This window comes from Coturnix japonica, chromosome Z (genome assembly GCF_054131305.1).
Source record: "Coturnix japonica strain WE chromosome Z, WE-NBRP24, whole genome shotgun sequence".
Taxonomy (NCBI): domain Eukaryota; kingdom Metazoa; phylum Chordata; class Aves; order Galliformes; family Phasianidae; genus Coturnix; species Coturnix japonica.
Genome location: NC_140702.1, coordinates 56,085,985 through 56,098,497, shown reverse-complemented (window position 1 = coordinate 56,098,497; position 12,513 = coordinate 56,085,985). Strand labels below are relative to the sequence as shown.

The following is a 12,513-nucleotide window of genomic DNA, read 5'->3' as shown; positions in this document are numbered from 1 at the left end:
TCCAAAATCTCCATGTCCTTACAGAAGTCAAGACAGATAGGCATTGGTGACTCTTCCCTTGTCTATTGATGCAGTGATGCAGATGGGGCCTCACAGGAGGGAGACAATCACTTCCCTTCCCCTGCTGGCCACCCCTTTTCTAATTCAGCCCAGGATATGCTTGGCCTTCCAGGCTGCCTAAGAGAACAGAAGCTATGGTCAGATAAGTTGGATTGACCAGAAGCTGCATCAGCAGTGCAAGAACCCTATTCTTTCCATATGCACAGTGTGGCCAGTGCAAGGGAGCTCTTTGGTGGCTGCCTGTGCTGGGAGGGCAACGGACGCTATTCTGCAGCCTTGGTCATCCCTGCTTCATGCTGCCTTCCCCATCCCCATCCCCACAGACCAGGCTGGGATGACTCCTGGATCACAGGCCAAGGTGACCAAAGGACTTGCCTTGCAGCACCTCAATGTGCCAGCCTGCAGAAGGAGCTGACAGGCTGTTCCTGGTGCTGTGGGAGCCTGCAGTCCCCTTGCAGTGTCAGGACTTGGTGCTGTGCCTCCAGATGGGTCACAGAGCCCCAGGCTGCACCCAGGGCACGGCCACAGGGGAGGAGAAGCTCCAGCCAACTTGCCGGGGCTTGTCCTTGTCATGAATTAGACCAAATCCGCTTCCAAATCATAAATAATTTATTTAATTTGAGTAAGCTATCGCAAGCAGCGCTGGCCGGCCTGGGGAGCCAACAGCCCCCCACCGGCTGGCCACTTGCTTTTATAGTCATTTCTTCCGAGTGGCCGGGCTCTCGTGCTTCTGCGACTGCGCAGCAACATCCACCTTCCCAAACATTCACAAACTTTCTACAACCAACACAATGAACAAACATTTACAAACTTTTTGCAGTCCTCATCTGCATCCTCACCATCGATCAGCGGTGCAGTGATGGGTACCAGGGCGTGCTCTATGCACTGCACCTGGGTGTCCCTGTCCGGCCCCACCTGGCACAGGAACACCAGGATCACGCTCCTCATGGCATAGAGTTTGGATCCTGATGATCTCTGAGGTCTCTTTTTGTCCAAGCCATTCTACGATTCTATGATAATAGAGGGCCTCTGCCACACATGAATGGCAGGGGCCACTCATGGTACCTTCTGAAAATCACTGGGCACAGTGATAACCTGCAGCTGGAGATGCCCAACCACACTTCCAGCTGCAGGCCCTTCACCTGTCTGAGCAGCCCCACAGGGGTTGCGCACGAGCCAGGGGGCAGCAGGGCCACGACCTGTGCCAGGTGCCAACCATCCGCACTACACCACATTGCTACTTACTACTGTTTCTGCAATGGCAACATCCTAGAATGAAGTTCTCCAGGGGAACCTCCCTTATATAGCAAACGGTCTGAGTTCCCAACTAAGGGAGGCACAGGCCCAGTCAAAAAGGCAGCTTTTAGACATGAGTCTGCTGTCAGTTTGGTAGATGCAGAGGGTTTGGAACATGCTCAGTGAACTGCTGCATTTGTTGAACTGCTCTATTGGAGCATCACTACCTGCTTAAGCCACACTAATGTGCTTTCAGTTCTTGAGAACCGTTCTTTCATTACACCTTTCATATTAATTAGGTATAGCAATAGCTTCCTTATTTACATTCTGCACACTGCAGTTAAGTCAGCAAGCAGGTAATCTCTGAAAGGATGATGCAGATAAGCACCCCAGGCATGGTGACTGCAGCACCACACCAGCAGGGCCAGGTGGGCACAGCACATGCCGGTACAGCGAGGATGGCTGCACCCGCACGGCACCACAGCTCTGCACATGCTCCGTGTGCCAGCACAATCCCATTCACACTCTGAGGCTTGTTTGTCTACAGGCAGCACTCTGCTGCTGAGGCTGGGCGAGCTGCAGCATCTCCCGGTGATGCTTGCAGGCAAATTCACTTGCTGAAGGTGTTCTGTAAAAGCTAAGCTTCCAGGGATGTCATTTTAAGGGCGTCCACAGCAAACAGAAAATACTATTTCTATCAGGCTGATGATAACATCCTTGCCTTAACAACAACCTGCAGCCAAAAAGGAAGTTTAATGCTCTGACAAGAAGGTTGGCAACACTACCATTGTTTACTGTAATATATGGGATTGAAAACCCTGGAGATGGTGTTTGCCTGGTCCAGTTGTAAATATTGAGATAGACCACAATGGATTTCAGTTCCTCATCTGTATTTGACCAGCACAAAGGTAAGTCACTGCTCCTGATTTCTAAACCTCTGGTGCTCCCATGCAGATGTACTAAGATTCCCTGACAGATTGAATGGCAAGATTTTTTGGAAAATATCAGGTCTCGTGGAGATTGATTTTGCTTACACATAAGGCAATTTCTTCTCTCAATCTCAGAGATTTTTCAGCCTATTGCTGTAGTTATCTATAAAAACAAAATACTTCAACAGATAAGCTACAGCATTTGGTTGTTGCTACAGTCAACATCAATAAACAAACTCATATATTTATTGCTTATGTGGTATATTTGTGCTTTTGTGAACATGCATATTTATAAAGACGCTGAAACGTTAGCAAATGAAGTAATTTAAAATGGAGAAAAAGAATAAGAAAAGCTTGTTTTCTTAAATTTGCTGGTTTGTATACACTGAAAGGACTAGGACTGTGGTGATGAGTGATTGACTTTACTTCAGTGAATGTTAGCCGTATAGGTAAGTACTGCCATAATTATGAATTTAAAATGTCCTTAAACACCACAAAGTGAAGATTTCCTACATGACAAGGTTGCTATGGAAATACTACTGCCTCTTTGCTGTCTGTTTTTAAGTTAAATGAATGAATGTCATGTATTTATTTGCCTAGACAAGCTTTTCTTTCTTGCTGTTTAATCCACTATCAAGAATATAGCAGTCGTTCCTTTTACATTCTCAAAGCAGAAAGCAGTCACTGCTTATCTCTGTTGCAATAAATTTCTCTTGAGATCAGCTTGCAAAATGATTTGTTTTGCAGCAGCCACTGATTCCAGCATACTCTCACAAAGTGCCCCAGCCAATGTGGCCGCGCTGGCCCCACACCGAGGGTGCTGAGGGGCTGTGCACCACAGAAAAGTGGACAGGTTCTCCTGGGTCGTGTTCAAATGACATCCGAAACATTTCCTCCAAAAGTACAGGGGTGTGGGACTGACCGAGCTCCAGCAGCTCCAGTCGGCATTCTGGAGCTCCCCTGCAGCCGCTGCGGAGCTGTGTGCTGCTTAGAGCACGGGGAGCGCACGGGGACACTGTGAGCTCGTGGCGCTGCGGGGCTGGTGGACGGGGAGCTGGTGGATGTGGGGCCAGCAGACAGCATGGAGTGTGAGCAGGGCTGGTGAAGGAGCAGACGTCTGGGGAGCGGACAGCAAGTGCAGAAACCTAAACCACCTTATCTGGATAAAACTGAGAGAGCGGGGAGGCAATAGCTGCCAGGACCTTCCTGACTCCTGCTTTCCTGCTGTCCTCTCGCTGGGACATTTTCCACTCTGATCCCATCGCTATTCCCGTACAGCACCATCTCCCAGCCCCAAGTCCCGCTGCGCGTGCAGCACCTTCCCAGCAAACGGCGCCCGAACGCTCCGTCCCTCCGCCCCGCAGCCACGGAGCTCACGGAGCTGCCCCGTGCCCGTCCTCCTGCCTGCTGCGAACGCACCCACAAAGAAAGCTCTGTTTAAAGCGTGCAGGGGCATGGTGGAACTAGCTAAATGGCATTGAGTGCCTTGACAGATTGCCGATTTTATTTAAGGGAGAGCTTTTTGCAAGGAGTAGTAGCATGTTATTCACTGGAGCAATTTCTAAGAATGACAGAATGCAGAGCAGGTATTAATCACAGTGATCAACATCCATCAGTCTGATAAATCTTCCCCTACAACCCCATCTAAATCCCAGTCATCAGAAAATTCCTCCAGTAGGTGAAGAAGGAAAATCACACTGTCTCTGCAACAATTCCTTTGATATCCCTCTTTTCTAGCTTATATTATTTATGAACAGCAATAGTAGTAGCAGTGTGAGACTTCCAGAAACCAAGCCTTCCCTCTCCTCTCAGTACTGCTCAGTGCCATTCAGGTGTATGCTGTGCCTGGCTTGAGATGTTTAACAATTAAACAAAAGAATCAGACAATGGTCTGCGTGGCCGCATTCATATCCAGCTACACACAGGTGTTATTATTTTGTTGAACAATCAATAAACCTTTAATATTATAGAGTGAGTTGTGGTTTCCAACATTCGCACTCCTCCACCCATGTGCCAAGCCCAGGAGGGGCCCACTGTTGCTGACACAGATTACCCCAGTACAGCCAGAGTGGCTGTATTATTTGAGATATCAGAGAACGGGGATAAGAAGATGCTCAGTGCATGCAGACCTTCATTTGTAACTGTAAATTGCAGCAAAGTGAGACTGCAGTGTCACACCAGTCACTGTCAGGGATTAGTTGTGTTTTGGTGAAAGCAAGCAGCACCTTCTTGCTGAAATCACAGAACTGTCTGCATCTGCTGATAAGCAGTGGGAAACCATATATGGAACTTGGTTAGGGGGTGTGGGGCAGGAATACAGCATGTCTGCTTATTGAAAGAGGGCAGACATTTTTATGTATAAATGTTTCTTCTTCCTGGTGAGCATAAGTTTTTCTGTCATCCAGCTTTCAGCTCTAAAAGCCCATTAATTTTACCAGGGTCTAAATCTATTATTGTCAAGACTATGTAGAGTCAGCTAACCCGCAGTAAAACTATTAGGATCTCACAAATCCAGTGCAGTAGAAAGCAGGCACTTATGTACACCTAATAGCAACTTCGTAAAATAACAGTTCAGCCAACATCACAAATTGAGTAAAGCATAATTTCTTCACATGAAAGTCAGAGGAGTGTTAATTGCATAGTGAGTATACTTTCATTGCTGTGAATCCTGTGATTTTCTGTATGTTTCTTTATGTACTTCATTTCAGACCAAAAGACTTTTATTGTACTTGGGACAAACGATAGGCTTTTAAAATATTGCAGCTTATTTCAAGTAGGTTGGCTTTTAGCTGTGATTCTTTCTGCAAATTTTAGCTATGAAAGAAAGCTTCACAGCAGTTTTTCCCACAGCTTGCTTCACACACAGGCTGTAAGATGGACTTCCTGCCTTCCTGAAGATTGTTTTCACTAATGGCGCAATATTTTCCACAATATCATGTATATAAGGCAGCAGAAGCGCTCCTTGGCATTTACAAGGCAGCAAAACCACAAAAGAAGTATAGCTAACATGTCTGCAGATGGAGGCTAGGCCCCCTCACTCCTGGGATGAGGAGGCTAAAGAAGGATAGAACAGGAGACTCCGTCACTTGCAGCCTGGTGCAGCCAGGGGAGTGACACCCTGGAGCTCATGACATTCCCTAGTCACTGCCATATCAGTGACCATATAACCATTTCCTCTTCTCTCCCCATGAGAGCCACATAGGTTGTGTTAGAGAGCCCCTCTCCCCATCCTTAGTCGTGCTCCAGAACTGAAATTAGTGTCTGCCCATTATTATGCCAGATGAACCACACAGTTCTCTCTAGCTCTTGCTGGCCCAGTGTCCCCTGCCAGAAGGGGAACACCATGTCTCATGCACCTCACTGCTCTGACAGCCAGGTCTCCCAATGGGGAAGGGCAAAACTTCCCCATGAACATGACTTCATGCCGCTATCCCCTAGCAGGACTGGAGTTCATGCTCTGCTAGAGCAGGTGTGGGGCACAGTTATTCAAAGGCTCATCATTCATTCAGCTTTGCACCCTCTCACCCTATGGGAGGACAATTGCTCAGAGGAAAGCAAAGACACAGGGGAGAAGGCATTTGAATCAAAAAGGGGAGAGGGAATCTGTCCCACATTCAGGTGTGTATCCATGCCTTCAGCTTGTTTGTCAGAGATCTGACAATTCAACCTTCCCCAGGGTAAAGGCCGATTGCATTTCCATGGCAGCCAAGTTTTACAGGAAAGGGTGATGATTGTGTCCTAGGGAGAGAAGGCCGCCTGTGGGTGACTGCACAAAGCCCAGTGTGGAGTTAATGCAGATTCTCTTTCCACATATGAGTGGGGTGGCAAATATTTTAAAATCAACCTTAAGGATATTTTACCACTCAAAAAGATATATATAAGAAAATCAATACAATTCATATCAATGTGCTAATATTAACACTGGTTAAGAAGGAGACCTTTTCTCCACTCTTTTTAAAATCTCTTTAAAACACCTACTCTTTTGTTTTGTTTTGTTTTGATTTCCTGAACAGCTCACAAATTCATACTTGTAGAAAACAGAAGCATAAGGAAAAGTCCTTAACCTGTCTTTCCTTCAGTCAACTCTGTGCTGTTATTTAGGAACCAGCTTTACTTCTGCTAACACAGAGGTGCAGCAGCAGGGCAACAGTTCTGCTCTATAGTTCTGGCCCGTGGCCATGGTGAATGGTACAGCTCACTCACATTGAGTCAACAGCCATTGGAAATTCCTCTTCTCAAAGCTAAAAGTGAGATGAGCTGACCAGCAATACACACCAGAGTATTTTATTGTAACATCAGATTTGAACACACACACACAAAAAAAAAAAAAAGAAAAAAAAAAATCAACTCATTTGACTGCTGGATTTAAGAGGCTGAAAACCCACCTGAAGCCAAAAAAAAAAGTGTAGGCATGTGGAGCACAGGATGTGCAGCCTGGAAGGAAGTTACAAACAAGAATTTGCCACCACGACAAGTCACCTCATTCACTCCTCTGGAAACAAAAATCTCTTGTATTAACCTGTAAAGAGGAAAGGTTGCTTGGAATCCAGGACTAAGGCTTGTGAAGTCTGCACTTCCATTGAAAGGGCCATATAAAATAATCACTTGTGTAAAATGTCACTAGATGAAAGATCATAAAAATAGTGCAGTTTCAAACTCAGGGATCTCTACAAGGTAACGAAGGAAGCATCCTGCTCTACACTGGTCATACTCACATGACCCACAGAGCTGAAAAGCATATACAGAATCCCAATCCCAACCAAGAAAGTACTAACAAAAGTTGGCAGCTAATCATTTTGACTTCCAATAAATGTTTCTAAATCATAAAATGCCTAATAAAAACATATATTTATATATAAACATGTTACTAATTTACTCTAACAAGAAAAAGTAGGACTTGTGTCACTGATTTTCATTGCATCATGGACTGCTGAGTGCCTAGGAAAGACTCTGCAACAGGCAGAAGCATAATTTCTCCATAAATTAACCATCTAAGTGCAGGATGTGTTTCATTTTCTGTGCCTCTGAAACTGATTTCAAGCAGTCGGGCTTTCCCCAGACCTCTCCCTTTGTCTGCCTCACAGCCAGGTTAGGGATTTCCCTGCCTTCTCTGAAAACCCACCTGACAACAGCTATCTTCATGTTTGTGAGCAATATATTTGGATAGATGCTTAAATACATATTGACACATGACTGACACATCTGCAAAAAGAAACCCTTTCTTTTAATACCAGTTCACAATCTCATGAAATGCCAATGGCATTTTCATGCATATATATAAATACATACTCTGTCATGGAACTGTGCCCTTCTGCCATTTCATTCTTCTCTCATGCAGGTTGCTGTACTTTTATGTAAGTGTAGGGGACTGACAAAATGCCACATAAGCACAGATTCACTGAGGGCATTGGGGGACTGCATGTGTCTTTGCATCTCTCCTCATTTTAAACAGGATATGTGTCCTTTTGGCACAGCCTGTGTAATTTCAAGCAGCTTTCCTTTTTGTTTTATTTTATGTTTGTCCTGAAATCTCAGAAGCCAATGAGTAAGATAGTTTTATAGCACTTTGTCTATGAGATATCATTCAGAATATGGGGCTTGGGGCTTTTTTAATTAGCCGTAGCTGCCCAACAGTAGTAGAAAATGTGCAGAACTGTGCCCTTCCAACCCACTGATGGCAGTCTCATTGATGATTATTGATACTTTCTATGAAAAATGCATTTGAAGTCAGTGAGCACTGTCTTTAGCCAGACCTTGACTGGTTCTGTGGCAGAACTGTGGCTCTCATTGGAAACAGCACTCAGAGGGATGAGCTCAGGGCTGACTGAGCTCCAGGGACTGGCTGAGAAATGCCTCCCAGCCTGACAGTGCCAGCCTGTGAAATCAGAGTCCAACATCAGTATTGGGAAACAGAGGAAAATGTTTCAAACCAAAACTGAAAATGAACATTTCTGTGTTTGAAGTTCATAGCCAGTTATTATAATAACTAGAATATGTGACCAGGTCAGTGTAAAACAATTAATGCATGGTTAATGGGGATGAATTCTAACAGAGTTTTATATTATTTCATTTCCCTCTATCCATGCAAGTAAAGTTTCAGAGCAAAGAGAAATGTGCTCTGCACTATACAAGAAATACGCCTTAGTCCTGAGTTCCAGGAAGAGCTAATTTCCTTTGCACAGGCACTGTTAACAGAAGCCAGAGCTGCATTCCCCAGACACCTCAGGGAGAGGGAGAAATCCTCCATCTTCTGAGCTCTGCAAGGACAGCACAGGAGCTGAGAACACCTGTATTTCGATACCAGACTCTCTCATGGAAGTGCAGTCAAGCACACAATGAGCCAGTTCAGTTCTTACTGCACCACACTTTTCTCCAGTTGTGTTACGTTAATATTCTTTTGATTTCTTATGAGAAGTGAAAGCTTTAAAGAAGTTTTGCTATGCCATTTCAACATTTACATCCAACAGTTTTAGGAAGAAGAAAATGATGAAAAGGTTTCAGATGACTAACAAAAGCCACAATGCTCTCTGGATACAGTTTGTTCCATCTCAAGTTATACAGTCATTCCATTCCAGTGAGATGTGTTACTATTTTCACTGTTAATCATCTGTACTTGCTCTCGGCTTACTCAAGGGCACACTCCTCCCTCTAGGTGATGCTGCAGAAGAGACTGACTTGACTGTGGTTTACCAGGCGGCAGCTAATGGTGATGTGAACACACTGACTGCAGTCATTCGAGAAGATCCCTCCATCCTGGAGTGCCGTGACAGTGAGGGTAAACTAGGCTGAGTTTTTTCTCGGGGGAATCCCTGCTTTGGATTGCCATCAAATTTTCCATTTTAAGTCCTGATTTTTGTGCTCAGAAAATTATATTTAGTAGCAGGACATGAGAAACTTGTGTTATTCTTTGGAACATCCCCTAGAAATGTATAATCAAGATACTCTTTTATTCTGTGTTTGCATGATTGCATATAAATGAGCTGTTTCTATGTAATCAGAACATTAACAAGAAGCTATTTTATCTCCTTTTAGAAGACGCTGAGAAATTTGTGTCATTGTAGTTTTTATCAAAGCCAAATGTTACACATTCCACGCATCCTTAGAGCAGAGGGTTCCAGTAATTTGCATTTTAATAGCATGTGCACAGACACTCACCAAAAAAATGAAATATTTTGCCTTGTGGTTCTTTGCCCATGGGTAAACCATACAATGTGTGATGATCTAAATAACCAGATTTATCTGAGACTGCACTCCTTTTCCTTTTTGCTTGGTTCACTCTGCAGTGTTCCTACAGAGCACTCTCCTGGGGCTGATTTTTATATGCATTTCCCATGTGATTTAAAGCTGCGGATCTATGGAAGCTTCTCTCAAGGAAGTCTTTGTTTATTCAAAAAAAATTTATTGCAATTTCCTTCAAAGGGCTGAGATGAACCCTGTATATTCCAATCCTTGCCAGTATGAAGGGCAATTAGTGGAGGAAGACTGATCAGGAAAGGGGAGCACTTCAGCTTTTCAGCTGTTTTCTGGTTTGTACATACAAATGCAACTAAGATCAGTCTTGCAAGACAAAACATATGTCTGTGTTCTGCAGATACGGCATAACCTTATCTTGAGTAGTGTATATTTGCTCAGCGTCTCATTGAATTAAGAAAGGATAATTATTCTTCACTTGTGCCTGGTTGCATATTATGTTTTCTAACATCCAGATTTATTCCCAGCTTAGTAATTTTAAATTGCTCTCTCAGATTCTGCAGGAAAGTCTTTGCTGTTATTCAGCAGTAAAAAGAATGGAAGGAAGGGAAAGCAATTAAGTAATATCATAATACTGAGCATTAAGAAAATCTGCATATTAAGTCTGAAGGTGGATTTCAGTCTTTTTCCTGCACAGAAGTGGTTCGCTAAATATAACATAAATTCTTACCAAGAGAAAATTGTCCTAGGGCAAATACAGTCATTAAAATAATTTGTTAAAAAAACAAACAAACAAACAAACAAACAAAAAAAACATCACAAACACACACGACTTTGCACGAGACAGGATTTGATTTTCTGAACACAGGAACACAGAATGCAGCTGGGTCTGAGAAAATTAGCCGAGCATGACCTGGTGACTATTCACTTTGAAGAATATCAGCTTTCAGTGTCCGATGCCAATAGTTCATACAGGAATTCTGAGAGTAGAAAATGGATATTCTCTCCAGACGCAGAGTTAATGAGGCAGTGTTTTTGCTATGCTCTTTTTTGTAATCAGTGGTAATCTGCCGAGTTACCGCCTGCCTGCAAGAAGCTGAGTACAGCTGTTGGACACCAGTGAGAGAAAGGGCTTGTTAGTTTGCCAGTGCTAACCTCAGGAAATAATGAAATGCCTCTATCTTATGGCTTTGACTAAACAAAAATCATAAAAGAACAGCCAACCCCTACAACTCTGTGGTTCTGTGACTTGACTTTCTTCCCCAGGTTGCACACCTCTGATGCACGCCGTGTCAGGGCGCCAGGTCGACACAGTGAAGCTTTTACTGAAGATGGGAGCCAATATTAACACACAAGATGCATGTGGACGTACCAGTTTATCTCTGGCAACTTATCTGGTACCAGGACTGGGGGGTGGAGAAGGAAATGGGTAGAGCAAATAAGATTCCTATTTGTATTATTGAAAGAAAAGGGGGGGAAAAAAAAGGACAAAATATTTTAATGGGAAATACTGGTGATGTGTGGACAATTGGACTGGATGATATTAGAGGTATTTTCCAACATTGGGGATTATATGATTTGGTTCTAGATAGCAGTGAAAATGTAAACTTTTCCATAATACAAAGCTGGGAGCTCTGTGGGATTCCCATAAAAGGATCAGAACTCCTTTCAGAGTGTCCTTCATCTTTTGGGTTGCAAAATCAGGGTGTGGTGTGTGGGAACCTCACTACGTCCAGGGTCCTCTGCATGGTTTCAGAAAAAACAGTGGTTTCCTGTGCAGTGGAAAAGAGCTCAAAGTAGCCTCTTGTTTTTAATAGGCTGATTAACTTCTCCCCTCTTCCTTCAAGTATCAGATTTTTACAGTTCAGCAGGGAGAATACTTCAGTCCCAAGTCTGGTTGGTCAGCTGGCATGTTTACCTGCACACCTGGGAATTGCTTTTCCCTTCGCTAAAGAGCTGGACTTGCGATGGCCAGATGCAAGGTGCTGCAGGTGTCAGCGCAAATCTTAAGTGATCCAGTCCCTCCAATTAACACACTTGCAAGCAACTGTAGAGGGAGACATCCCAAGAAGAAGTTGGGGAAGAGAGACAACGTGCTCTGGTGCTCTCCACCTGAAGCACACAATTATTGTCCTCTTCTCCTTGGTCTTCTGCTCCACTCTGGAAGATGATATAGTGGCATCTTAATTAAATCACATCCCTTGCATCTAGTTTCTTCCTTTCAGTATGAAAACAATGCTTCTCCTCAGCTATTAGACATTCAGCCAGAAAATATGTGTAGAAAGTAGCAAAACAGACCATTTCATTCAGTGCAAGGAGCATGTCCCACTTACTTAAGCACAAACATTTCCTCTGCCAAATACTTTAAAAAAAAAAAAAATCCTGTAATTAGTATCACGCTCCTTTTTTTCCTCCCTCTTTTCCCACAGGGGAAAAATATTCTTTGGGAAGGAAAAGAAATGACTGGAAAGGATTTAAGCCACCCAGGCTTCAAAGTTTCCATTTCTGTTTCTGTGATGGATGTAATGAGAGGTCTTGAGAGCATTTGGCTGTGATGTCTGTCCAGAGAACTGAGTTCAGCAGAGCTCTGTGTTCACAATCCCATGCAGAATTTGGTAGTGTCAGACTTCCACCAGGAACCACAACAGAGATGTTCTGATTCCACCATTCTTTTTCTCTATAAACACTGGTAATGCTGATCCTACATAGTTAATACAGGAGGGAATGGTCTTTATTGATTGCTTGCAAAGGTCTGAAGAAAATACTTAAACACACACTCATTTTCCCTGGGACTGAACATATGCTGAAAGACTTATGCAATCACAACCAGACTGTTTATTTGTTGTTTAGTTGTGGTGATCAATACAAGGTTTTAGTCCAAGAACTGATTTATCCCATCTGTTTTGGTGCTGTTTTCAGTCAAACACTGTCCCTGATTCAAACTTCTGTAACAATGCTTATAATACTACACTCTAAGGCTTTTTAGTATTGACTTGGCAACCCAGCTAAAATATCATAAAGGAAATTTGATTAAAAGTGCTCATGCACTTGGTTTAACCTGGTATACTTAAATTAACTCACAGGAATATGTGTAGCA

General features: G+C 43.6%; 1 protein-coding gene and 1 long non-coding RNA gene across 6 annotated transcripts in view; one reads left to right on the top strand and one right to left on the bottom strand.

Annotated features, from left to right (window-relative positions):
• LOC146754086 (uncharacterized) overlaps positions 1-12,513 on the bottom strand; it is a 141,659-nt gene that overhangs the window by 63,689 nt on the left and 65,457 nt on the right. The window lies entirely within an intron of this gene.
• Positions 1,744-12,513, top strand: part of ANKRD55 (ankyrin repeat domain 55) — a 74,398-nt gene continuing 63,628 nt past the window's right edge. For all 5 annotated transcript variants that reach the window (XM_032441304.2, XM_032441303.2, XM_032441302.2 and 2 more), the window contains exons 1-3: positions 1,744-2,204; positions 8,878-9,000; positions 10,683-10,813. In XM_032441304.2, coding sequence (XP_032297195.1) covers positions 2,165-2,204; positions 8,878-9,000; positions 10,683-10,813 — 294 coding nt within the window. In that variant the 5' untranslated portion in view covers positions 1,744-2,164. The remainder of the gene's footprint in view (positions 2,205-8,877; positions 9,001-10,682; positions 10,814-12,513) is intronic.